The sequence below is a fragment of the Pipistrellus hanaki genome, assembly GCF_964339955.1.
Source record: "Pipistrellus hanaki genome assembly, chromosome: 4".
Taxonomy (NCBI): Eukaryota; Metazoa; Chordata; class Mammalia; order Chiroptera; family Vespertilionidae; genus Pipistrellus; species Pipistrellus hanaki.
In genome coordinates, this window is record NC_140506.1 from 8,347,735 (window position 1) to 8,374,954 (window position 27,220).

At 45.8% G+C, this 27,220-nt stretch overlaps 1 protein-coding gene across 3 annotated transcripts in view; it reads left to right on the forward strand.

Annotated features, from left to right (window-relative positions):
• Window positions 1–1,842: 1,842 nt before the first annotated feature.
• NNT (nicotinamide nucleotide transhydrogenase) overlaps window positions 1,843–27,220 on the forward strand; it is a 77,049-nt gene continuing 51,671 nt past the window's right edge. Inside the window, exons 1-7 of one of the 3 annotated variants that reach the window (XM_084881669.1) lie at window positions 1,843–2,071; window positions 7,958–8,159; window positions 11,810–12,039; window positions 15,398–15,615; window positions 20,179–20,266; window positions 22,650–22,738; window positions 23,961–24,148. In XM_084881669.1, the coding sequence (XP_084737795.1) occupies window positions 8,012–8,159; window positions 11,810–12,039; window positions 15,398–15,615; window positions 20,179–20,266; window positions 22,650–22,738; window positions 23,961–24,148 (961 nt within the window). In that variant the 5' untranslated portion in view covers window positions 1,843–2,071; window positions 7,958–8,011. Of the gene's footprint in view, window positions 2,169–2,440; window positions 2,585–7,957; window positions 8,160–11,809; window positions 12,040–15,397; window positions 15,616–20,178; window positions 20,267–22,649; window positions 22,739–23,960; window positions 24,149–27,220 lie in introns of those variants that run through there. The other 2 variants (XM_084881670.1, XM_084881668.1) reach the window with 2 other exon arrangements.

Here is a 27,220-nt window from a genome sequence, read left to right on the forward strand (position 1 = left end):
CCTAAATTTCAGAGGGTTTAAATTTTAAAGTGTACTCTAATTGATTAAGGTGTTACATATGTGTTACATATGTGTCCTTATTCCCCCATTATCCCCCTCTCCTATTCTCCCCCACCCCCACACTCATGCCCTCACCCCCCTGTTGTCTGTATCCATTGGTTAGGCTTATGTGCATGCATACAAGTCCTTTGGTTGATCTCTCCCTCTTACCCCCATCCTCCCCTATCTTCCCTCTGAGGTTTGATGGTCTGATCAGTGCTTCTCTCTCTCTGGTTCTAGTTTTGTCCATCAGTTTATATTGTTCATTATATTCCATAAATGAGTGAGATCGTGTGATAGTTATCTTTCTCTGACTGGTTTATTTCATTAGCATAATGCTCTCCAGTTCCAACCATGCTGCTGCAAATGGTAAGAACTTTTTTACCACAGCGTAGTATTCCTTTGTGTAGCTGTACCACAGTTTTCTAGTCCACTCCTCTGCTGATGGGCACTTAGGCTGTTTCCAAGTCTTAGCTATGGTGAGTTGTGCTGCTATGAACATATGGGTGCATATGTCCTTTCTTTTTTAAAAAATATATTTTATTGATTTTTTTTACAGAGAGGAAGGGAGAGGCATAGAGAGCTAGAAACATCGATGAGAAACATCGACCATCTGCTTCCTGCACATCCCTTACCGCAACCAATGTACATGCTCTTGACCAGAATCGAACCTGGGACCTTTCAGTCTACAAGCCAACGCTCTATTCACTGAGCCAAACTCATTTCGTCGAACCACTGACTTTTAAGCTTTGCAGAGAAAAAAGCAAACCCCTAAGACACACACACACACACACACACACACACGCAAGCACGTATTTTAAAACATGAGTTTAGTTTCCCCCCCAATTTTATTGTCTGATTGGCACCAGTAAGAGCTTTTTATGTATCCCACATGCATGAGTCAACTAAGCCTTTTATATATATAGATAATTAACATGCAGCACTGTACATGTTTAAATTATGTAGCATAATGATTTGTCTTACATATATTGTGAAAGGATCTTAGTTTTAATCCTTATCAATTATTCCTGACTCACTGTACCTGCAGCATATGTCCCTCTGGTTGCACTAATCATGGTTCATTATGATTTTAGAACACCTGGCTGCGTCTCTTCCTGTGTGTGACCTCTCCTCGGACAGGACCATGTTTTACAGGGAGATGGCAGTGAGAGTCCATTAGTTGAATGACCTCCGGGCTAGTTAAACACAAGAGATGTTCTCAAAATAAGGGTTTCTCTGCGATTTTTTTCTCTTTAAGAATATGGAATATATGTTTTAGATTCATACTTTTTAAAAATGCATTTTTATTGATTTCAGAGAAGAAGGGAGAGAGAGATAGAAACATCAATGATGAGAATCATTGACTGGCTGCTTCCTGCAGGCTCCCTACAGAGGATCAAACCTGCAACCTAGGCCTGTGCACTGACCTGGAATCAAACTGGCGACCTCCTGGTTCATAGGTCGATGCCTATAGGCTGGGCAAGATTCATAATTTTCCCCCTCCTCTTAGATATGCCAATTAAAGCGAAAAGCAGTGACCTCTCTCACTGACGCCTCGGGATGGTTCAGCTTCAGGGGCAACGAGCCATTTTATGCTCTCTATTTCACTCCCCCTACTTCTAACCAGAACACACCTGCAGACCAAGTAACAGAACTCTGTGCAGAGAGCAACTAAGTCTTACGCTTCGGAGTCCTTGAGTGCGTTCGCCCAGCCCAGCCGAGGCCTGGCGGGGACACCCGGCCCCCAAGGGCACCGGGCACTGACGTTAGCACGCGGCTCTCTCTGGCCCAGCCTCTGGAGGGCACAGATGTGCGTTCCCTCTCAGGCCCTCACATCTCTCCTCGGGAGCTTAGCTCTCCTTCTCCGGCCAGAAAGGAAACACCAAACGCCCCCATCCCGCCCTTCCCCACCCCCTGGCTTCCCTCCCACTTCCTTTTCGTCCTCTCTGGTTGCAGAAATCCTGATTTTTTCCTAGAGAGGTGGCGGATCGCAGGCGCCGGGCTGGGGTTACAGTACCCTCTCCTGTTCCAGGTGGGACGTTGGGGAGGAAATCACACGTTGTAAGCGGCTCCCCGGGGAGGGAGATCAAGTGCAGCCCAGCGAGCGCCGGCGCCGGGTCCGGCTGCAGGTCTGATTGGCAGGCGGGGCCCGGGGAGCTCGGGGCGGGGCGGGGGGCGCCCAGACAAAGAGCTTTCGGGGACGGTGCCACCCGGGAGGGTGCCGGGCCCCGGGGGGTACCTGGCCGTGGAGCCCCTGCAGGGCATTTGGTGAGGTCGCTTTGCAGCCGGGACCCACCGATCGGAGGGCGGGCGGGCGGGCGGGCCATCGGAGGGGCCGGGCGGGCCGCGGGCGGGCGGGGAGGGGGCGCGGGGGCCGGGTGGCAGGGGCAGCCGTGTCGCCGTCACGTGGCCGCCTCCGCAGGGTTGGGGCTGTGCTTCCGGGTTGGAGCTCAGCAGCGCGGGGCCCCAGCCCGGCTCGGCCAGCGCGGCGTCCGTCCCCTCGCGGCCCCCGAGCGCCGCCCGCCGCGGCCCGGCCTCCCGGGAGGTGAGCGCGCCCAGGGCGCAGCGGGGAGGGGGCGCGGGGCTGCGGCGGCGATCGGGGGGTCCCCCCGGGACGGAGACCTGTCAAGGGGAAGGGGGCGGGGTGGGCTGGGACCCGGGACCAGCCCGCTGGCCGGGGGCTGCGGCCCGGAGGGGAAGCACAGAGCCCGCAGGGCCTGCTTTCTCCTCTCTCCGCGGGGCCGGAGGACCGGGCGGGAATGGGTCCCCGCAGGGAGCAGGGGCCAGGCGGCAGCTGTGCTGGTCACAGGACTTGGGGCTTTGGGGGGCGGGGGCGGCGGAGGTTGCAGGGGTCATTTCGGCCCGCCAGCTGGGAGGAAGGCGGGAGGTCACAGAGGACTCCCCATAGGGGTGCACCGAGAGAGAGGAGGCAGCTGGCCGCCGAAGTGGTGCTTGGCCCTGGGTGGCATGCGGGGTGGCCAGCTGGGGACATAGGTGTATCGGGCGGCTGCTGGGTGCTGGGCACCTGGGGGCCAAGCCTCTGGCCTGCGGGCCGGGGAGCCGGGAGAGGCGCGGGCGGCGGGCGGGGGATTTGAACTCGGGGCGAGATGACATTGTGCAGCCCGCGCGCATGGGCTCCGGGCGGAGGCTATAAATAGCGGTCCGGGCACACGCCGGCCGCCCCGGGCAGTTTGGGTGCCATCAGGGGCGGTAGCGGTGGGTTTGGCGAGGCCAGGCAGCTGCCACCCTGAGTCCGCAGGGTGCTGCGTCCTTGGTTGGTATGCCTCGCTTCAGAGGCTCCACTTGTTTACGGTGCAGGCGTCCTCTGTTCGCCCCATGGTGCTGGGCAGCCCTCCCGGGGCCGTTTTAGGGAGTCCCGTAAGGACAGGCTCCGTCCGGACACGTGGGGCCTGCGTGGCTACTGTTATTTAAAATAAGTCCCAAGGAGGGTCAAGGGGGAAATGGGAGACATCTATAATACTATCAACAACAAAAATATACATTAAAAAATTAAAAAAATGGGAAAAAACGCACCCCCTTTCTCCATCGCTTCCCTGTCACTTGCAAACCTTTTCGGATGTTTTTTTTTTTTTTTTTTTTTTTTTTTTTTTAATTTTTATTGCATGGACAGTTTAGGATTACTGATCAGCAAGGGTACCTAGGCTGCGTACCTTTGCTGATAGAATTAGTTTCCTGCAAGGCTACACAGCATGTCATTTTCAAAGGAAACTTCCTGAAACTCCTTGGACACCATGTCCCATAGATACCCGGGGTTCAAGGCGCCTATCCCTGGCTAGTCACTCATTCAACCAAAAACTGCTTGTTGACTGCCTCTATCTGGTGCAGATCACTGGGCCAGAGGTAATACCAAAAGGAATAAAACGAGCAATAGAAATATTGTATCCTTTTATTTCTCACAACAGCCCTATCAGGTAGGTGCTATTGTTATTATTTCCATGTTGAAGATGAGGTAGAGCCGTGGTCGGCAAACTGCTGCTCGCAAGCCACCTGCGGCTCTTTGGCCCCTTGAGTGTGGCTCTTCCACAAAATACCATGGCCTGGGCGAGTCTATTTTGATGAAGTGGCGTTAGAAGAAGTTTAAGTTTAAAAAATGTGGCTCTCAAAAGAAATTTCAACCGTTGTCCTGTTGATATTTGGTTCTGTTAACTATTGAGTTTGCTGACCACCGAGTAGAGAGAAGTGAAGGGACTGGTTTGCCGAGGCCACACAGCCAGTGTATTGCGGACTGGGGGGCTTCTGATCCCCAGTTCACCCTCTTAGCACCTCTGCCGTCCCCTCTCTCGGGTGCTTAACCTCAGGGTTTTAGGGGAGATAGTTACCCAAACAGCTTCCATTAAAGGGGCCCCTGTGGCTGCCACACTAACCCCCCTTTTTTTCCAGTGTTGAGTCGGAAGTTTTCCCCCGTTGCTTGAAAGCCATAGAAGCACACGGATAATAAACCAGCAGAGAGCTCTAAAGCGGAGACAGTGTGGTAATTACAGGGGAATACTATCTTTGGTAGCAAGTGACAGCTTGCGATAACGGGGTTCAGATATTTAATCTCTGAGCATCTTCCAGGGTCCTTTGTATTGAGTTAGGCTTAGTGAGAGGGACTGCTCTTGAACACTGTGCTGCATGTTCACAACTCGAATCAGGTGGGGTTTTGGGAGAAATTGACTTCTGAAGGCTTTGGCCCCATTGACATCTGATCAGGGATCTGCTTAACATTAAACTTCCATTTTCCACGCAGGCAGGGCAAATCTTCTAGACTCCAGGCCACGAAGTAGGTCTTCAGCTTTAACATATTGCAAAATCTCATCTCATCATAAATAAATTGTCTAGACTCTAGAGCCTAACAAAGGAGCTTTCCTATGCTTTATTTATTTATTTATTATTTGTTAAAATATATTTTTATTGATTTTAGAGAGGAAGGGTGAGGGAGAGAGAGGTTTCGTAGAAAAGTCGATGATGAGAATTATTGCTCAGCTGCCTCCTGCACGCCCCCTACTGGGGATTGAGCCAGAACCCCCGCATGTGCCCTTGACCGGAATAGACCGAGGATCCTTCAGTCCGCAGGCCAACGCTCTATCCATTGAGCAAACCGGCTAGGGCTGTGCTCCTTCCATAGAGGAGCAGACGGAGGCACAGAATCAGGACAAACAGTGAGTGAGTGGCAGACAGGCTCTATGATTGCTAGCTTTGTGTTTTCGCAGATGAGGTCTGGGCAAGCTTTGTCAGCCCCCGAAGGACAGAGTTTGTTGGGGATTAGGGTGACCCAATAAGGCAGTGGTTCTCAACCTTCCTAACGCTGCGACCCTTTAATACAGCTCCTCATGCTGTGGTGACTCCCAACCATAAAATCATTTTCATTGCTACCTCATAACTGTAATTTTGCTACTGTTATGAATCGTAACGTAAATATCTGTGTTTTCCGATGGTCTTAGGCGACCCCTGTGAAAGGGTCGTTCAACCCCCAAAGGGGTCTTGACCCACAGGTTGAGAACTGCTGCAATAAGGGAAGGTTAGGAGAGGACTAGAAAATCTCCCTTTAGACAAGAAGTATCTTTTATATACCTTGTTTCTCCCTTGGTTCTTGGCATGGATTCAGAGAATGTTTCCAATGAATGAGTGTTTTGAATCATTTGCTCTGCGTTCTCAGCTGTGAATGACACCAGCAGTGACCTATGAGTGAGTGAGGAGAGTATTTATGGGACTCAGGAATGCTTTAGGACTGGAATGAAATGACATAATGTGGAAACACTTTGAAAATATAAAACCTATTAAAATGCGAAGGCTTTTTCTTGTGCATTTTTGACTGCATGTCTGAACACATCTTGCATGCTCCCTCTGCTTTAACTTTTTGCTCACATTACTCTCTCCCATCTCGATTGCCTTTCCCTTTCTTTAAAATAAATTATTGATTTTTAGAGAAAGATATTTTCTTTTTAAATTAAATCTTTATTGTTGAAAGTATTACATATGTCCTCCTTCCCCCCATTGGCCCTTTCTAGCCCACTCCCACCACCTGCCCGCCCAGCCCAGGCCTTCACCACCCTATTGTTTGTGTCCATGGGTTATGCATATATGCATACAAGTTCTTTGATCTCTTCCCACTAGAGAGAGAGAGATTTTATTTATTGGTTTCATTTATTGATTTTATTGTCCTACTCATTAATGCATTCACTGATTGACTCTTGACTATGTCCCAACTGGGAATCGAACCTGCAGCCTTGGTGTTTCGGGATGACACCCTAACCAACTGACCGACCTGGCCGGGGCTTTTCCCTTCTCCTTTTTGCACCCTGTTGGAAGACATGATTTCCTTTGATCCCTCCGAGAACTTTGGACTTGTGTTACTCTGCTTGGGAGTGTTATTACTTGTTGATTTTTCTTATCTCTGAGCATATATGACCAGTTGATTCTTCAGATGCTCCTAATGGCTGTGCCTCTGAGGTTCAGCCTTCGGTACATGGTTGTTGAATGAAAGGTCATTTTAAGAATCAGCACCTCTTGGATTGAGGAGTTCCATTCTCAGTGTTGCAAGAAGATGCTTCTGGGAGTTGTGGCAGAGTTCTAGGACGCCCCCCCCCCCCCCTTCCTCTGGAGGTGGGAGGAATGTTTATGGGATTTGCTGGGACTGGGTGCTGGGCACTGGGGGCCCATGTGATGGTGCAGAGAGTCCACGGACAGTTAGCGGAATCAGCTGAGCTTGACTGATAGAGTTCCAGGTCCTCCGCTTCTTGCCAATTTTAAAGGAAAAGAGAAGAAAGATGGGGGATATTAGAAATCCTGGGGATGAGAGGAGCTTTCCATGAACCCCTGGGGATCTGCTATGGAGATAGCCCTGAAGCCTAGTTCAATAACAGCCAAGGTCAATGGCACGTCCCTCAGCCTGGTTAGAGCTGGCAAAAAGTGACCACTTGTGAGGATCACCGTCAGAAGAGCTCCTATTACACCCTAATCTCCAAGCACACACTGGAATTTCTCTCTTTTTCATTGGAGTATTATCCCACTCATGTTTAATTTTCTTGAGACGTGCACCTGGCAGCTATGAGTCTTGCATCCATCCAGTCTCAGTTTGAGGGCTCGCACAGGATGAGCATCCTGCCTCACTGAGTGGGACTGCGTGTTTGCTGTGCCATGTGCATCTAAACCAGTGACTGCTGCCCAGCCAGCCTGGCTCAGCGGTTGAGCATTGACCTTTGGACCAGGAGGTCAAGGCACATGCTGGGGTTGCGGGCTTGATCCTCAATGTGGGGCACGCAGGAGGCAGCTGGTCAATGATTTTCTCTCATCATTGATTTATTTTTTTCGAAAAATTTAAATATATTTTTATTGATTTTTTTTTTTTTTTTTTTTTTTTTTTACAGAGAGGAAGGTTAGGGCTCATCATTGATGTTTTTAATCTCTCTTCCTCTCCCTCCCTCTCTGAAATAAATAAAAATATATTAAAAAATAAAATAAACAAATTACTATTGCACCGCACAGTATTTTAGATATTAGAAGGAAAAGTCAAGGGTAACTTTGAATATATACATTATTTTGTAGGACATGCAGACTTAGAAATAACTTTCAGGGAAGAGGGGACTGGACTCTATGGCAATTTTTTAAAAAGACTTTCCAGCTACATTAAGGATCAATTACACATATGTGATCTAAGCTCTGCATCGAGGAGTGAGTTTATAACAATTTAAGTGGGAAAATGGATTTCAACCCTTCAATACCTGGATTGGGAACAAACCTTTGAAGTCAGTAAAAGACTTGGTGAAAGAAATTCATTGTAGATGCCCACATAGAACTGTATTATTCCAAGCACTTTGGATTAGTCTATTTTTAATGTGTGTGTTTTTTTTTTTATGTTCAAAAAACAAAGTATGTTTTTCTCAGCACATAAATATTTTATTCTCTTTTCTCTTAGTGATTTACCTTCAAGAAAACTGGGGGACTCAGCAAGTTGGGGACCGCTGAGAACATGGCCAACCTCCTGAAAACAGTGGTGACCGGCTGCTCGTGCCCTCTCCTCGGCAGTCTGGGCTCCTGTAAGGCTGTGCCCGGGAAGAAGTTTTTACGAACCTTCCACACGCATCAGGCGCTGTGGTGTAAATCCCCTGCCAAACCAGGTACAGTCTCACTTCGGCGTGCGTGCCGCAAGCCTCCCCGTTCCCGGAGCAGGTAGCTCTCCGAGGGCGGAGAAAGGCGGAGCGTGCTGCTTCCAGCCTGGAGCTGTGGACCGTCAATGTGCATAAAAAGAGCTAATGAGCCAAAACCGGTTTGGCTCAATGGATAGAGCACATGTGTCAAACACAAGGCCCGCGGGTCAAATCCAGCCCGCCAGGCCTTGCAATGTGGCCCGCACCGCGCTGTCATCACTGCACTCCGCTGTCAGTTTATGACATTGTCAGTTTATGACTGTTCAGTAAACCATTCGGCCCGCGATTTAGGCTGGATTTTAGATTTTGGACCCTTCTCTGATTGAGTTCGACACCCCTAGGATAGAGCATCAGTCTGCGGACTGAAAGGTCCCAGGTTCGATTCCGGTTAAGGGCATGTACATTGGTTGCGGGCATATCCCCGGAAGGGGGTGTGCAGGAGGCAATTGGTCGATGTTTCTCTCTCATCGATGGTTCTAGCTTTCTATCTCTCTTCCTTCCTCTCTGTAAAAAATCAATAAAAAATATATTAAAAAAAAAAAAAAAGAGCTAATGAGCCTTTTTCTTAGGAGAAGTTCCAGATTGTCGGTACTAACGGAGGAGAAAAGGTAATAAATAGAGAAAGAAAAAGGGCAAACCAGTGGAAGTGAGCCCCGGGAAGTATTGTTCACAGTAACCACTTGTCCTAACAGCTCTTTCCCTGCCCTGGTCGGTATTTTTAAAAAAAATATATTTTATTGATTTTTCACAGAGAGGAAGGGAGAGGGATAGAAACATTGATGAGAGAGAATCATCGATCAGTTGCCTCCTGCACACCCCCGCACTGGGGATGTGCCCACAACCAAGGTACATGTCCTTGACCGGAATCGAACCTGGGACCTTTCAGTCCTCAGACCGACGCTCTATCCACTGAGCCAAACTGATTTCGGCTCCTGGTCAGTATTGGAGGATTGTGCTATAGGAGGCACATCTGTGCCCAAGAATTAGGAACTAAGTGCATTGCTTCATCTGAAGCAGCGCTTCTCCGCTGAGTACGCGGCAGCGTTGGCTCAGTTGCTCAGTTAGAAACCTTGGAGTCTCCCGAGGTGCAGGTCAGCCCTGCCTTGTTTGGAGAATCTGTCCTCTCCTCCCCGCCACCGCTGCTGCCGTTCCGGTCCAAGCCACCATCAGCTGTCACCGGTCTTCTAGATGACCTCTGTGCTTTCTGCCTCTGTCCCCCTGCAGTCTGTTCCGTAAATGACAGCGACCGTACTCTTTTTAAAAATGAAAACATCCCTCTTCTACTCAAAATTTGCCTCTAGCTTTCTAGCTCATTCAGGGTAAGAGCGGAAGCCCTTTTGTGCTCTCCACAGCTCCCCTTCTGTTCAGGGGGGCAGGCCAGGGGGATGACAGGTCAAAAGGGGGGGGCCCTTGCTCACTGAGTCAGATAGATCCCTGTAAGCACCGTCCCCAAAGGCCTTCCCAGCTCTGGCTGCTCCTCACCGGCCAGAACCCGGACCAGTGGCCATAGGCACTGCCAGGGAGACGTGGGCACTTCGTCTTGCATCCCAGATGGCAGCGTTCTCAACCAAAAATGGCATCTGTCTCTAAGCTGGAGGGCCAGGATGGGCATCCGGGGGGCACCCAGGGGTCTTCGCCAGGCGGAAGGACACCTTCTTCAGGGTAAGTCTGTAGTACTGACATGGCGCATTGACCCCTAACCTCCGGGGCTTTGGGGATTCTCACGTCTGCTGGAGTGGATTTCACAGCCTCTCCATGTTCTCCCACAGCGACTTCTGTTGGCAGGGCACCCGCCCCTGGGAGTCCTCCACTTTGGCTTCAGATTTTAAAGCTGTTTCCTAGAAAGCCGGGTTACCCGGTGTGACACAGTCATGGCTAAAGTAAAGGAAATAACCTCCTAAAAGCCAGGTTACCCAGTGTGACACAGACATGGGTAAAGGAAAGGAAATAACCTCCTAAAAGCCAGGTTACCCGGTGTGACTCAGTCGTGGGTAAAGTAAAAGGAAATAACTGCACTGTGGGCCTGACAGTGGTCCTTGTGAGTAAACGCACAGGCACCCACAGCTCTGTATTCATGATATGTAAGGCTTTGTTTATTTTTTATTTCTGATTCTGGACTATTTCCCGGGGCAATTCCTTTTTATCTTAAAAGATAAGGATTTTGCCCTAGCCGGTGTGACTCAGTGGATAGAACATCAGCCTGTGGACTGATGGGTCCCGGTTTCAATTCTAGTCAAGGGCACATGCCCGGGTTGCGGACTTGATCCCCAGTTAGGGGCATGCAAGAGGCAGCCGATCAGTGATTCTCTCATCATTGATGTTTCAATCAATCTCTCCCTCTCCCTCTCCCTCTCCCTTCTTTGAAATCAATTAAAAATTATATATATGTGTGTTTTATTATATATATATGTAAAATATGTATATATATGTACACACATACACACACACACACACAGCACTGACCGGTTTGGCTCAGTGGATGGAATGTCAGCCTGCCGACTGAAAGGTCCCCAGTTCAATTCCGGTCAAGGGCATGTACCTTGGTTGTGGGCACATCTCCAGTAGGGGGTGTGCAAGAGGCAGCTGATTGATGACTCTCTCTCATCGATGTTTCTAACTCTCTATCCCTCTCCCTTCCTCTCTGTAAAAAGTCAATAAAATATATTAAAAATATAAATAAAATACAAGGATTTTATTTTTCCTTAATAAGGCCACAATTTTATTATCATATTGAAAAGCATGAAAAGTCATTCCAGTCACCATATTTTCTCAGAATTTTCACTTTAAATTTTTTTTTTCTTTTTTTCCAGATGCTTTGTTCAAATAATGAGCCAGACAAGGTCCATATGTTGTATTTCATTTCCTTGTTGTTAGGTCTCTTTTAATCTATAGTTCCCTTCCTCTCTTTATTTTTTGGATTTTTTTTCCTTTATTGATTAAAGTATTACATATGTGTCAACGCTCAACCACTGACCCAAGCCAGTCAGGTTATTTCTCTTTTTTTTGGAAAATCTTATTTATTTATATATATATATATATATATATATATATATATATATATATATATATATATATATATAGAGAGAGAGAGAGAGAGAGAGAGAGAGAGAGAGGAAAGGAGACAGAGAGAGAAACATCGATTTGTTGTTCCACCCATTCATGCTTTCTTGGGTTGATTCTTGTATGTGTCAGGACGGGATCAAACTCGCAATCTTGGCACATGGAGATGATGCTCTAACCAACTGCACTATCTGGCTAGGGCCTATCATTTTATTTTTGTTTATTGGAATTAATTTGAAGAGTGGACTTAGCATGTTGAGTGGTCTAAACTGGTCATGTGTCTTGAAGAGAGCCATTTGGTTAAATAAGATATCTAGAGTTTTCAGGAGAGTGAGCATAAAAACTTACCTATCAAAACAAAACAAAACAAAACAAAACAAAACAAAACAAAAAGGTCAAAGAGTCAAGATTCTGAATCAGGAACATCATTTTGAACAGTGATTTGTAGGTACAGTCTACTTTGAACACCTTACCCATATCCATTTTCTGAACTCTGTTATTGAAGCATTGCTTACCAGATGTTCCTTTTTTAATTTTTAATTTATTTTATCTTTGTCTAGGAATTCCATATAAGCAGCTGACTGTTGGAATCCCCAAGGAAATTTTCCAAAACGAGAAGCGAGTGGCACTGTCTCCTGCAGGCGTCCAGGCCTTGGTCAAGCAGGGCTTCAATGTTGTGGTGGAATCGGGTGCTGGCGAAGCGTCCAAATTCTCAGACGATCACTACCGAGCAGCAGGTGCCCAGATCCAGGGGACAAAGGAAGTGCTGGCCTCGGATTTGGTGGTCAAAGTAATTATCTCCCCCACCCCCCTGTTATGGCATGGGGACTTTCCAGACTCTTTGCATGGAAATATTAACCGTCTCTGTCCATGGTCAGAGCTTTTCACATTTCAAACGATGCCTTTTTCTCAAGAAATGATTGCATGTTGTGAATATTCATGTTCAGGCCTTGTGCTCTGTATTTAATCATGAAAAGAGGAAAAACGATCCTCCGTTGTACACTGGCTGTGTGGAAGTCCCCTTTTAACTGGCGAGGGACGTCTGCACCCCAGGGGTCATACGTGTCCCAAATGTGCACAGGTGAGCTGCCCACAGCTGCTGAAGGAGAAAGAAGTCATGGAGCTCCTCCTGGGACTGACTGTGCAGCGATCTTGGGAAGGAGCCAGGTTTCAGCTGACGTCAGTGCTATTTTTAGGAAGGGCAGGATTGTCCTGGAGAAAGCAGCAGCTGGCCGAGTGAGAGGAGCCCGTCTACTTTATTAAAAAAGCTCTCAGATGTAGTAGAAATCGACTGAACCTGAGCAGTAAATCTCATATAGGGAAAGGCAGAGAGGCTGTGTTATGAGTGTAGCAGGGATAATTATTAGAGTTGAACATTAACTTAAATTCCTAAGCCTGCAACCAAGGCAGGCAGGGAAGTATGGATTCTATGAGCATGGTTATCAGGTTAAATAAGCTCCTCACTTTCAAGACCAGTTTTTTTTTGTTTTGTTTGTTTTTATTAATTTCTCAGGAACACACACACACTTTTTTTTCCTTTTTTTAATTTTTTTTTATTTTTAACAAAAACTTCACTCTCTTGATAGGGTCTTAAGTAGTGGTTCTTGCAGAAGACACAAAAACTGTTTTGTTTTCTATAGAAAATGAGAAGTAAAATGCATGACATGGAGACAAATTGTAATTTAGCTAAAGCTTCTGTAGGTGTGCAGATACTTGGTGATATAACTTGGTAGAGTAAAGAAGCTTAGGAAAGATAGAAAACTCACGGAAACCCATTCCGATGTGGATGTTGGGGATGGTAACGTTTTGCGATGTCTCACACCAAAGGCTCCGTGTGACGCACGTGCGTGTGGTAATGCTCTGTTTTCCTTTTAGGGATTTGCAATGTGTGAGCATGCTGAAGGCACTGGGGATCCTGTGATATGGAAACACTACCCCTGCACTAATAAACGGCTTGATCCGGGGGCTTCTCTTTCCATCAAGCTTGCTAATGTCCTGAGAAACCAGTGGTCTGAAAGCACGTTCAAGGGAACATTCCATTGGCTTCACTCCAATGCCGACAGTTTCAGCCCAGCATTCGATAGGGGCTGGTAGAATCAATGTAAAATTGTCCCCTAATTTTTATTAAATCTGTATTATAGACAAGAGGCCTGGTGCACAAAATTCATGCACTGGGGGTCGGGGGCGGGGGGAGGTTAGGGTGTCCCTCAGCCCAACCTGCACCCTTTCCAATCTGGGATCTCTGTGGGATCAGGCCTAAACTGGAAGTCGGACATCCCTCTCACAATCTGGGACCACTGGCTCCTAACCACTCATCTGCCTGCCTGCCTGACTGATTGCCCCTAACTGTCTCTACCTACTGGCCTGATCACCACTTAACTGCTCCCCTGCTGGCCTGATTGCCCCCAACTGCCCTCCCCCACCGGCCTGATTGCCCCCAATTGCCCTCCGCCACCGGCCTGATTGCCCCGAACTGCCCTCCCCTTCCAGCCTGATCTCGCCTCTAACTGCTTGTTCCTCCTTGCCGGCCTTAACACACCCCTAACTGCTTGTTCTTCCTCTCTGGCCTGATCACATCCCTAACTGCTTGCTCCCTTGCCAGCCTGATCACCCCTAACTGCCTCTGCCTTGGCCCCCACCACCATGGCTTTGTCTGGAAGGAAGTCGGACATCAAGAAGATGTCTGGTCAATCTGGTCTAATTAGCATATTACCCTTTTATTAGTACAGATTCTCACTGAGGAGAGATAGACCTTGTCAGATTGTCTTAATTAAAGACCAGAACCTGAAATCATATGCATCCAAGATCAACAACGGAAATGGGAATAACAGACAAAGGGATCTCATAGGTCAATTGAGACAAAATGCTGTGAAATGAAAATATTGACCCAGTGTTGGTGGGTGTATTTCCTTTAACACTTACGCTGTTTTCTCTATGCTTACTTGCCTAAAAGCACTACTGTGGATTGGGAGCTAAACATTCATTGAAGATTGATTTTGAACTTGGATATAAAACACATTTCAAAACACTTGTAAAATGGAATTTAAAACGTGGACATTTGGAACCTTCAGGCCCGGTGGAGTGTGTGCATTCATTGATGGATTTGATACTTCTTAACAGAAGAGACTTAATTGTTGCTTTTTGCTTCAACCCAGTTCAGCAAGGCTACCGCTTTGCCTTCACCTATAAATATTCACCTGCAATTTTTTTTAATATATATATTTTATTGATTTTTTTACAGAGAGGAAGGGAGAGGGATAGAGAGCTAGAAACATCGATGAGAGAGAAACATCGACCAGCTGCTTCCTGCACACCCCCACCGGGGGTGTGCCCGCAGCTAATAATATACATGCCCTTGACCGGAATCGAACCTGGGACCTTTCAGTCTGCAGACTGACGCTCTATCCACTGAGCCAAACCGGTTTCAGCTTCACCTGCAATTTTAAGGCAACATAAATCTATCCGTACAGCAGGAGATTTTAGTTTATAATGTTCTTAACTTCTCAACACCCCACAAGTTTGTGTTTTTCAAAATCTGCAAGAATTGCATCTTTGAATACACAGCCCAAACTTCCTGTTTATTCCAATGTCTCTTAAAAAACAAAAAAATATATATATATATACACACACACACACACACACACACACACACATATATATAATTGATGTTTTTACAGAGAGGAAGAGAGAGGGATAGAGAGCTAGAAACATCAATGAGAGAGAAACATTGATCAGCTCCCTCATGCACACTCCCTACCGGGGATGTGCCTGCAGCCAAGGTACATGCCCTTGACCGGAATCGAACCTGGGACCCTTCAGTCCGCAGACTGACGCTCTACCCACTGAGCCAAACCGGTGTCGGCCAATGTGTCTTAATTATGTCAGAGTGACCTGCATAGTTTGCCACTGCTCCATAGCTCATTGTTTAACCTGCCGAGGCACTATTTTTAGTAGCATGTGCTCTTTCCTCAGTCCAGGGTAGATGTCACAGGTCTCCGTGTGCCTTACCAAGCGCAGGAATGCAGCCAGACATTTATTGCTGAAAGATCACTCCTGGAGTATTCCTGGCACGCTATTTAAATCTTCTTTACTTCAAAGTCTGATAAAGGTATTTGCCTTTGTAATCGGTGATTTGGCTCTTTTCTCAGGTGCGGGCCCCCATGCTTAATCCAACGTTAGATATCCACGAAGCCGACCTTTTAAAGTCTTCGGGAACACTGATTAGCTTCATTTATCCAGCCCAGAACCCAGACTTGCTAGATAAACTTTCCAAAAGGAAAACGACCGTTCTGGCGATGGACCAGGTTCCAAGAGTCACTATTGCTCAGGGGTATGACGCGCTGAGCTCCATGGCCAACATCGCTGGGTAGGTTCCCTCCTGTTTCGTTTGGACAGCAGAATGGTGGACGTTACAGAAGGTGCTCACTGTAGCTCTTCTCTCCTGGGGGGGTTGTACTTGTGGGGACTGGTGGAGAGTGCAGCCTTTGAGAGTGTACTGCAGTTATTTTTAAGACTTTTGAAATAAGTATATATCTTTAATTGATTTCAGAGAGGGAGGGAGAGGGGGAGAGAGAGAGAAACATCAAGGATGAGAGAAGATTATCGATGGGCTGCCTCCTGCACGCCCCACACTGGGGATGGAGCCCGAAATCTGGGCATGTGCCCTGACTGGGAGTCAAACCGGGACCTCCTGATTCATAAGTTGATGTTCAACTGCTGAGTCATGCTGGCTGGGCAAGACTCTTTTCATTGTTTCCCCGTCATCAGGTAGGAAACGGCTCTTCACACTGTACTCTGTTGTACTCTCCTTTGTCATCTTCCTGGGCAGGAGGCAAGTAGTATTTTCTTCTTTAAAAAAAATATATTTTATTGATTTTTTTACAGAGAGGAAAGGAGAGGGAGAGATAGTTAGAAACATCGATGAGAGAGAAACATCAATCAGCTGCCTTCTGCACATCCCCTATTGGGGATGTGCCCGCAGCCAAGGTACATGCCCCTGACCAGAATCGAACCTGGGACCCTTGAGTCCGCAGGCTGACACTCTATCCTGAGCCAAACCGGCTAGGGCCAAGTAGTATTTTCTTGCAGCAAAGAAAATGACTGTCAGATTATTTGTATGAAGAATTTACTGTATTTCATATATGTGTGTATACATGCATATGTTAGGTTGAAATTACTGGTTTTTCCCCCCCAGCTTTACTGAGCTGTAATTGTCACATAATATTGCATACGTTTAAGGTATAAACATAATGACTTGATACATATATACTGTGAAATGATTACCACAATCAGCTTAGTTAACATCAATTGCTGTTTTATAGTAAAAATGGTTGGATGTTGACAGTTTCATGCTTCAGTCTAGTATAGCAGAATCACATTAGCAGATTCACCATTTTAATTAGGTTTCACTTCCATAAATTCATGAAATATTTAATGAATAGGAAAAATGTCTGCACTTGCAGACATCTGGTGTCAAAACCCGTGTTGCTAACTGAAGGCTAGCTGTGTCCTCTAACCTCTGAGGCCGAGAGGGCAGTGAACTTGCCCTGCCAGAGCGCCGATGCGTGTGCCAGCTGCCCGCAGTGCTGTGTGAGGATCCCAGGGCCGCTCTGCCCGGAGGACTGGCTGGCTGCACAGTCTGCCTGCCCCGGGGGAGGGACAGGAATAGCTCCCCGACGGCGCTGTGTTGCTCACTTGGCTGGAGAGGGTGAAAAGTCTGGAAATCAGATGGTGCTTATGAAATCAGCTCAGCTAAGAAACGAGCTCAATTAGATTTTTTTTTAAAAAAATATTTTTTATTGATTTTGTACAGAGAGGAAGGGAGAGAGATAGAGAGTTAGAAACATCGATGAGAGAGAGTCATCGATCAGCTGCCTCTTGCACACCCCCTACTGGGGATGTGCCAGGAACCAAGGTACATGCCCTTGACCGGAATCGAACCCGGGACCCTTCAGTCCCCAAGCCGACGCTCTATCCATTGAGCCAAACCAGTCTCGGCTCAATTAGATTTTAAGCATGAAAACTATTCGTAGTGACAATTTGCTAGTATGAATGAGGCACCCACAAGTGAAAACGTTCAAAAAAACCCCACAAAGAAACAGTGCTTAAAAAAAATAAAATAAAGACTAACCTGAGTAAATTCTGACCGATGAGCTGAAAGCCTTCTTAGATTTTATATCTTAGGTGTAGTGTATCAGATATGCCACAGACTCTGCTTTGAGTGCCAGCCATTCACTGTGGATGTAAATAAGACACAATAAACAAAAATGAAAAGGTAAAAACACGTTTTGTTGTCCTTCGTGTAATATGGCAAGTGGTTGGTTTAAAGACATTTTTGTGTGTGATATAAATGATAGACCAAGGAGCACAATACATTTTTGTTATATTTATTTAGTTTGTAGAAGAGTTATGTTATGCAATGAGGCAATGAGGGACTTAAACTTTTTTAGAAAATGTGCAATGTAATCTTTTAAAAAATATGTTTTTATTGCCTTTTTTTTTTTTTTTTTTTAAGAGAGAGAGAGAGAGAGGAAGGGGAAAAAGAGGGAGGAAGGGAGAAGGATAGTGAGATAGAAGCATCAATGAGAGAGGGACGTCATCAATCGGCTGCCTCCTGCACGCCCCCTAATGGGGTAATGGGGATCAAGCCCACAACCTGGCCATGTGCCCTTGACTGGGAATCGAACTGATGACCTCTTGGTTCCTGGATTGACCTGAACCACTGAGCCACACTAACCAGGCTACAATGTAAGCTTTTAAGGGTGCAGTTGACTTTGTCATGTGAAATGTACATTTGAGAAGGTCTTTATCAAAACCGGTAGCTTTAGATCAGTGGATTTTAGCTGCAGAATCTTTTGAGCAAATGAAATATTATGAGTCAACAGAAGAAATTGCACTAAGAGCAGAGTGGCCTGAGATGAACTGAGGGATGATGGGGGTCCAGAACATGTCTGTTCTCCATCCCACTCACTGTGGCCCAGAGCTGGCTGCAATGTAAATCTATGGGGACCCCTGGAACAGGATTTAAATAAAAACTACTTATGTCCTGAGTTGATATATGCGAAGGGTATAGTTTGAGATGAATCATCTAGTATACTTACACAACATGTGATAAGTCATTTTCTGTCTAAATCACATATAGTACACACACACACACACACACACACACACACACACGGCTACTTTACATTGAAGACACGTTTCAGTTCACTGATGTTCATTCTGAGTTTTATTATTCTCATAAAAAACAGGCCCACTTTTAACATTTTTTCCTACCATCAACACTTTCTTGTACATTTCCTGTGTAATCAGCTTCATTTTTGTTATTTTTTCCAGTATAGCAACTGAATCTTTTAAAATATTAATTCCAAAATTAAATTCTTGCAGTGGCCTTTGAATCACTATCACGTTTGCTCTTTGAAAATTTCTATCATTGGATTCAGAAATAGATGAACACATCCTGTAATCTCTAAAATATTATTTCCCGCTTTTAATGTAATTTAACTTAAAATAGTGCATGTTTTTGCACCAATTATTATGTCAAGTATTTTATAAAGATATTATTAAGGAAAGGTTTCATTGTCAGCTAGTGGGTGGAGTTTATCATTACATAGTTGTACAGGAGTAAGATAGAGTGTTTTATTACCGAGTGAGAATGTGCAAAAGTGTAAAATGGTATGAAAATTAAATTAATGTTATGTGATAAAAATATCCTATTAAATAAAAGATGGTATAATTTACTAGTTCTTGTTGCATAGAGTATTTCTTTAGCTAAAAACACTTGTAGTTAGCAAGCATTTACTGTGATAGGCCGCAGGTAAGTGCTTGGCCTGCATTATCTCATTTAGTCTTCATGACAACACTAAGAGATGCTGTTTTTTATTTTGTTTTATTTTTGTCCCCGCTTTATACATGGGGAAACCAAGGATTAGTGAATTCAAGAAGGTTGCCCAAGGTCACAGAGCACGTGGGCGGTAGAACCGGACTTGAGCTGAAGTCACTGTCGCAAAATCCCACGCTTTCAATCCGGGAGATCGGGGGAAGTGTGTTTTTTTGTTGTTGTTGTCCTGAGGCTGGAATTGGAATTTTATTATGTACAAGCACATTGCTAATCTAATGTTTTAATTTTAAAGTTTTCCCTTTGTTCTTATACCTGCTATGTAGTCACCAAAGAAACTGTGGACAATCTAATAAAGTAAAACAAAAAGTTTGAAATACCTGTCGTCTCAGCACGCAAAGAAAACCAATGGGAGCGGTTTCTTGTCTTTCCTTCATGTCTCATTTATCACAACAAGCTTTCTGCCGTGTCTGTGAGAGAGAGGCCTGGGAGCGTCCTGGATTGGCATATGCCTCCTGGGCAGGACGCTGGGTCATATTTCTGGCTCTGCCGGTTACTAGCTGAGGGACCTTGGGCAAGTCTCTCTCTCTTTTTAAAAAGTATTTTGATTTATTTCAGAGAGGAAGGGAGAGGGAGAGAGATAGAGACATCCATGATGAGAGAATCATTAATCAGCTGCCTCCTGCACGCCCCCACTGGGGACTGTGCCTGAAACCCAGGCATTTATATGCCCTTGACCAAATTAAACCTGGGACCCTTCAGTCCGCAGGCCAATGCTCTATCTACGGAGCCAAACTGGCTGGGGGCTTGGGCCAGTCTCTTCATCTCTGAGTGTCAGTCTATTCACCTGTGCAGTGAAGAGAATAATTGTACCTATCCATACGACGTCATGAAGGTCAAAGGTGTACGTATATATGTGTATATACTTGGAACTGTTTTTTGACACATAGCAGGTGCCATATAAAATGTTCTCTATCCTCTGATGATTAGCATGGAATTGGTGACTGACGATGCTATATGAGCCTCACGCCTTTCATTTGATGGAATTGCTCATTTGATGGAATGACTCATGCCTTTGTTTCTCTTTTTAAGTTACAAGGCCGTGGTCCTAGCAGCAAATCACTTTGGACGGTTTTTTACTGGTCAGATCACCGCTGCCGGGAAGGTCCCTCCAGCTAAGGTAGAGAAAACGTTTGCTGTTTCTTCATCATATGAATTAGTTAAAGGCGGGGGTATGTGTATTAGGAAGACAGCCATTTCCCCATGTTTGTTGCGTGTTAACTTCTCACGGCTGACTTGTGGCATGTGCAGATGGATGGCGAAGCCGCCAAGTGCTTAAGATTGCTCGAGAAAAAGCATGTTGATGTTTCCAGATGTTCTCGTGAGTCCTCTCTCTGCTTTTGATGCACTAACTTGCATTCTAAAAGGGATTTTGTTGAGTCTATTTATTACTATTTAAAAAAAAACAGTTTCAAGATACCATTCAGCCAATTCTCCCCCTCCCCCCCAGAAAATTCTTGATTTCCCAATGATTGCGAGATTTTGGTTCATTGAAAACATTGCCTTGGTTTCCTCACTTTTTGTTGAATGTTGGGTCATGAGGACAGGAAATGGGAGGAGGTATAACTGGGATATTTGGCAGGGGCACGGTACACTTTCTTTCATCGAGAGCAGAGGAGAGGGGTGAGAGGTGGGCATGGCTAGGTGAAAGAGTGGGTTCTGTGTGACTCCTGAACACTGCATACGCAGACAGTATAAGCGGTTTCAGCAAGGTACAGGAAATAGGACTTGACCTGTTGTCAGCCACCTGTAGTGTACCTGTCTGTAAGGTGCTTCCTGCTTTTAAAGTACTTTGTCATTATAAACCCAAAGTTCTCACACAAAGTAAAACACCTAAAAAAATGAACACACACACACACACACACACAAAACCACACCACAAAACAAAACAAAACAAAAAAACACAACAAAAACCCCCAATATCAGCTTTGAGAAATCTAGTTAATTGCTTTAAACAGGTGGGAGGAGAGAATGACAAGTGTTCAGGTGGAGAGAAAGAATACATTCCTTCTCTAAGATTGCATCGCTTTATTCTAGTGCCATTCCCTCTTTTAAATTCGAGTCTTTTGTTATTTCCGATTGAGCTGACTTGGCCTCCTCCTGTGATTTTCACTGATTTTCATGTTATTGTAGTAGCAGTGTGTGTGTGTGTGTGTGTGTGGGGGGTGTCCTTGGAGCCCAGAGCCTGTTTGTTCCCTCCTGTCTCCCCCCCCCCCCCCCCGCACCTTTTCTGTAGAGTCCCCCTTCTCCCGCTCCCCCCCCCCCCCCCCCCAACAAACTGGAGCACAGTTGACTAGTATAGTCTTAAAGAGGGGGAAGGAAGAGTGGGCATGATGGGTGGGTAGGAACTTATAAACTTCAGTTTCTGTGTGTGGCTTCTCCCTCCCTCCCTCCCTTCCTCCTTTCCTCCTTTCCTCCCTCCCTCCTTCTTTCCTTCCCTAGCAACAAGGAGTTACATTCCATTGACTGGGAAGCATAATAGGACTTTTCACACCACAGACATTTTCCTTATTTTGTTTCTTAGGAAGCAGGGGAGACTCTTGTTTCTGAGGAATTCTTTGGTTTTCTTGGCTCGGGTCCTCCCAGGGTTAGGGAGGTTAATTACATTGCTTTATGTTTCAGCTACAATCCGTTCAAATTGGTTCAAAATTAGGTGCTTGATCACCTGCTCTTCAGCTCATATCGGGGTTGGAGAGAGCTGGCTCACCGAGGTTGTACCCATCTTTGCAACTTATTTTGATACTTGATGAGCACAGTCAGACCTGAGCATTGGAGAGGGAGGGGTAGCTAGAATGCTGCTACACTGGGACTGTGGGTGGAAGCGCGTTAACCTTTTGCACACATACTGTGGGTCTTGCTGGCTGAGCTTTGACACTGAGCTGCTGATTCTCAGGCTATTTTCAGTGAAGGTCGTTGGCCTGTGCCAGCAGTGTTCCTTTGATAAATTTTACGGCAGTGGCTTGGGGGGAGGAGGATGAGGATAGAAGGGGCATTGATGGTGACGGGAGGAGACTTGACTTGGGGCAGTGAACGCACTGTGTACAGATGATGTCTTATAGATGATGTCTTATAGAATACGGTGTACAGATGATGTCTTATAGAATTAATTGTGCACCTGAGACCAGTATAATGTTAATCTACGTCACCCCAATCAATTCAGTAAAAAGGAAAAAATAAATAAAAAGCGGTGGCCTTCAGTTAAAGAGTTGTCTGTCGTTAGAATGGAATGTCTATCATCAGTCAATGGAATGTAACTCCTTGTTGCTATGGAAAGAAGGAAGGAAAGAAAGAAGGCAGGAAGGAAAGAAAGAAGGAAGGAAGGGAGGGAGGGAAGGAGGGAGGGAGGGAAGTTGAGTGAGGGCTGATGGTCGCCACCAGCACTGCCTGGTTTACCATTGAGCGCTAACTGTGTACCAGACACTAGAGTTACCAGCAGGTGATTTTTCAGAATCCGTTGACAATGAACTTCATTGAAAAGACACCGGTTCTGCCCTCTTTCCTAGATTCTGATAGTTGGTGGTGGCGTTGCTGGGCTTGCCTCTGCAGGTGCAGCCAAGTCCATGGGGGCCATTGTTCGAGGGTTCGACACGAGGTGAGTGCCCCACTGGTGAGAGCTGTCCAGGTGGATGTTGTGCTGTCCGTAGAGTTTATGAATTTAAGGAGCATGTTGAAAGCTGCTCTATAAGCTCTTTAAATAGTTCCAGTTTTTTCAAAGTGAGCTCCAAGTGGAAAAGTATTACTTAGTGGAAAAAAAAATGTAAGGACTGAGACTTGGTGTAGCAGAAATAACTTAAAAAACAAAATAAAACAAAATGCTTTATTTTATGAAAACTAACACCATACTCAGGTTTGTAAAAATTTTTTTTTTTTTTACTTATTTATCTGAGAAAGAAAGGAGAGAGAGAGAGAGAGAGAGAGAGAGAGAGAGAATCATTGATGTGTTCTTCCACTTATTTATGCATCCATTGGTTGATTCTTGTATGTGCCCTGACCAAGAATTGAACCTGCAACCTTGGTTTATTGAGATGATGCTCTATCCAGCTGAGCTGCCCTGCCTGGGCTGAGATTGCCATTTAATGGGAATGTGAACCGTTAGCAGGCAGCTGCGGTGATTGTTGTCACCAGGGAAGTTTGGGACTCACCAGGGATGGGTGTCGTTGTGTTAAACACTGTCTATCACAGAGCTCAGACCTCTGTTGGCTCTGGGTTTCTAGCCAGTGTGCAATGCTTGGCCAGCATTTTTTTTTTTTTTTTTTAATAACAAAATACATTTTTACATAATTCGAATGTGTTGGCTTTTTACATTTGCCATTTATACCATTCACAGGTTGCTTTTTTCAAACACAATTTAATGAGGACTATGGGCAAAGATCACTCCTGTAAAACATGCCTAAGTAAAAGTCATTTATATGGGAAAAATCCCTCTCAGTCAGAACATTTACAGATGAAAACCTCCACTTGACTGATTTGAATGAAGACAAATCTTAATGTAGGTCAGAACTCCCATCATCATTGATAATGGAGCCCCTGAGACAATCCATTCTTAGAGATGGCAATAGTGACATTCCTTTTCTAAGTTAACTAAGAACTTGGGATTCTCTGTAGTTTTTTCTTCCTCTCTCAAAAAAAATTCTTATCATGAAAGCATGAACTCCCTTTAGAAAAACATTGAAACAGTCCAATCAGAGACATCAAAAGGAAGTCTCCACTTTTGAATATACAGTTTTTCTTTTAACAAATGCCTGCGTGAATGATGACCTTGGTTCCGCGTTAAGGGCCTAAAATAACCGCTGCTTTCCCTCCACGATCGCCAGGGCCGCGGCCTTGGAGCAGTTCAAGTCTCTTGGTGCCGAGCCCTTGGAGGTGGACTTGAAGGAGTCCGGCGAGGGCCAGGGCGGGTACGCGAAGGAGATGTCTAAGGAGTTCATCGAGGCCGAGATGAAGCTGTTCGCTCAGCAGTGCAAGGAGGTGGACATTCTCATCAGCACCGCCCTCATCCCAGGTGTGTGCAGCCCCGGCCCCGCAGCACTGTGCTAGGACCTCTTCGGACCAGGGTCAGTCATTGCTGCATGAGAGCCTTTCTTCAAGGGAAGGTCGACTTGCTTTGTAGAAAGTAAGAAAGCACAGGAGAGGCAGGAAAGACAAAATCACCACAGCCCTAGAGAGCAGCGGGCATTAGTAATTTGGTTTATTTGCTTCCAGTCTTTTTTTTTTTCTGTGTATTTTTATCTGTGTTCATAGATCACAGTCTATTACAAGGTTGTATTTGTACATAATTTTCTATGTTTATACCCGTGGTAAATTGGTTTTTAATTTATTTCTGTTCTTTTTGTTGAGATGCTGCCTTTTTATTATAGGAAATTCAAACGGAACTGAAAAATAGGGAGGGAAAGAAGTACAGATCGGAAGTCCCACTGGAGATGAGCCTATTTTTAGTATTTTGATGATCATTTTTTCCTATGTGAGAGAGAAAGACAGAGGAGCTTTGGCTGTGTGTATATTTATGTAACTTCCAGTACATGCATTTTTACTAAAGGATATGGCACTTTGTCACTTTTAATTACGTCCTTTGACATGTTTGGTCTTTGTGACCAAATTGTGTGCCCTTTGGATATCAGGAATTACTTTCTAGTAATTACATCCTCTTCTAAAGAATATTTTCCCCTCAACAGATGATGGTGTCAAACTAATAAGCACTTATTACTCAATAAACACTCACTTGATCTAGCAAGATAGGGGAGTGAAGAAACTCTCCACCTTTTATATTCTTAGCTCTTGTCTTCTTTTATATACATAGAAACATCAATGATGAGAGAATAATTCATTGGCTGCCTCCTGCAGGCCCTCATTGGGGATCGAACCCAGAACCTGGGCCTGTGTCTTTGACCGGGAATTGAACTGTGACCTCCTGGTTCATAGGTTGATGCTCAGCCACTGAGCCACGCCAGCCGGGCAGCTCTTCTCTTCTTATGTTCTTTCCATGTGTTATCGACTAAGAATACTGTGATGACTCTAATTTTTTTCTTTTCTGAAATCTTTTAGGGCTTATGGCTCCTTGTGTTAGGTCCTATTAATGGAACCTCGCTTTCTGTGGGGGACTGGGCAATTACAAGTTGCTTTGTCCTAAGTCCTGGGAAAGGAGAAGTTCTCTTCTAATCCCCTTCCCCTTCCAACCCCTCCCATCCTCCTAATCTGCTGTGATAATCCCAAGGGCAAGACTTTGATCATATCCATGAACTTGTAAGGCACATGTGTCAAACACAAGGCCCGCGGGCCAAATCCAGCCCGCCAGGCCTTGCAATGTGGCCCGCACCGCGCTGTCATCACTGCACTCCGCTGTCAGTTTATGACATTGTCAGTTTATGACTGTTCAGTAAACCATTCGGCCCGAGATTTAGGCTGGATTTTAGATTTTGGCCCCTTCTCTGATTGAGTTCGACACCCCTATTGTAAGGCAATATGTGCCTCCCACTCTTCTTTCTGTCCTGTGTGTCCAGCTGAGACCTGACAGGTGGGCTGGTCTCTCCAGACACCCCCATCCCACCTGAGATGGCAGGATAAGCAGCCGGCAGGAGGCCCCCTGTGCGCTCAGCACCTGAAGAGCCTGTGTGTGTAGAAATGAGGCCTGGAGGTGCGTGCAGAGCAGGCCAGCCCGGGGCCCAGGCCAGCGGGACAGGACTCGTGAACAAGCAGTGCGGGAGAGGCCCAGGATTTGTCCTCTGTGGCAGTGGCGCCTGGCCTGGCTCGGCTGTTGCACAGGTGGCTTGGGGGAGGGGTGGATGGCCTTGCTGTGCCATCTGACCTTTGAAAGGCAGCTGCTGACTAGATGCGACAAGTGGCCAGTAGAGGGTGCTAGAACATTGGTTCAGGGAGTAACGGAGGCCCTGAAGCTAGATGTAGTCAAGCCAGACCTTCCTAAAGAACAGAATAGTTTGGACACAGTGTACTGAATTATTATTGACCATAAAGCTTGAAGTGAGTGATAGAGCTCAAGACTTCTTTTAAAAAAATATATTTTTATTGATTTCAGAGAGGGAGAGGGAGAGAGAGATAAAAATATCAATGAGAATCATTAATCAGCTGCCTCCTGCATACCTCTTTCCTCCCCCACCCCCCGCCCCGCTCCCTCCCCTGCCTTGCCCCCCACTGAGGATTGAGCCCGCAACCCAGGCATGTGCCCTTGATCGGAATTGAACCTGGGACCCTTCAGTCTGCAGGCTTAAACTCTATCCACTGAGAAGACTTCTCATATAAAACACATACTGACTTTTAGGGCCTAACCCCTGTGATTTCTTATTTTTTTAATAAGTAGTTTATAGTAAGTGTACTTTATTAGAAAGTCAAATTGTATAACAAGTTTTTTTTTTGTCCTTACCTGAGGACATGTTTTTATTGATTTTTAGAGAGAGGGAGCAGGGGGAAGGAGAAAGAGAGAGAGAGAAAGAGAGACATCGATTTATTGTGCCATTTATTTATGTGTTCATTCATTGCTGCTTGTATGTGCTCTGACCGGGGAGTGAACCCGTAGTATCAGGACTACACTCTCACCAATGGAGCCACCCCAGAATGACAGTCTGAAAGCAGACAGTTGAAGAAGTTTTATTATTCTGTTCCTCTTCTGAAGCTATGATCGCCTCAGCACCTTAGATGGACAGAGAGACCCGTGCATTGGTCCGGAGCTCACACTTGGAGAGCTGGCCTGAAAAGGACTTTCTGTTACTTCTCTTCTTTTGAGAACAAAAAAAGAAATGTTAATGAGACTGTTATAAGGAGGAAGGTGATCTTTTTGACCATCTTTTACCTCCCTTGGGGACTGAAACTGGAAAGCGTGAGCACTAAGAAAAAAGAAGGAAAAGTTCACGTGAAGGCCCAAATGCCCTTAGGGCAGCAGTGTCCTCGCCTGGACCTCTGCAGGTTTATGTCCTGAGCCTCTGCACGGGTCACCTGGTGGCATGTCCAGCTCCTGAAAGATCTTAGGGCAGAGTTATTCTAAGGCTTTTCTTGAGTTGGGTCCAGAGGAGATTAAGTTAAATGTCAGAAGTTCTCCGAGTTGAGATTCCTTAGACCGAGTCCT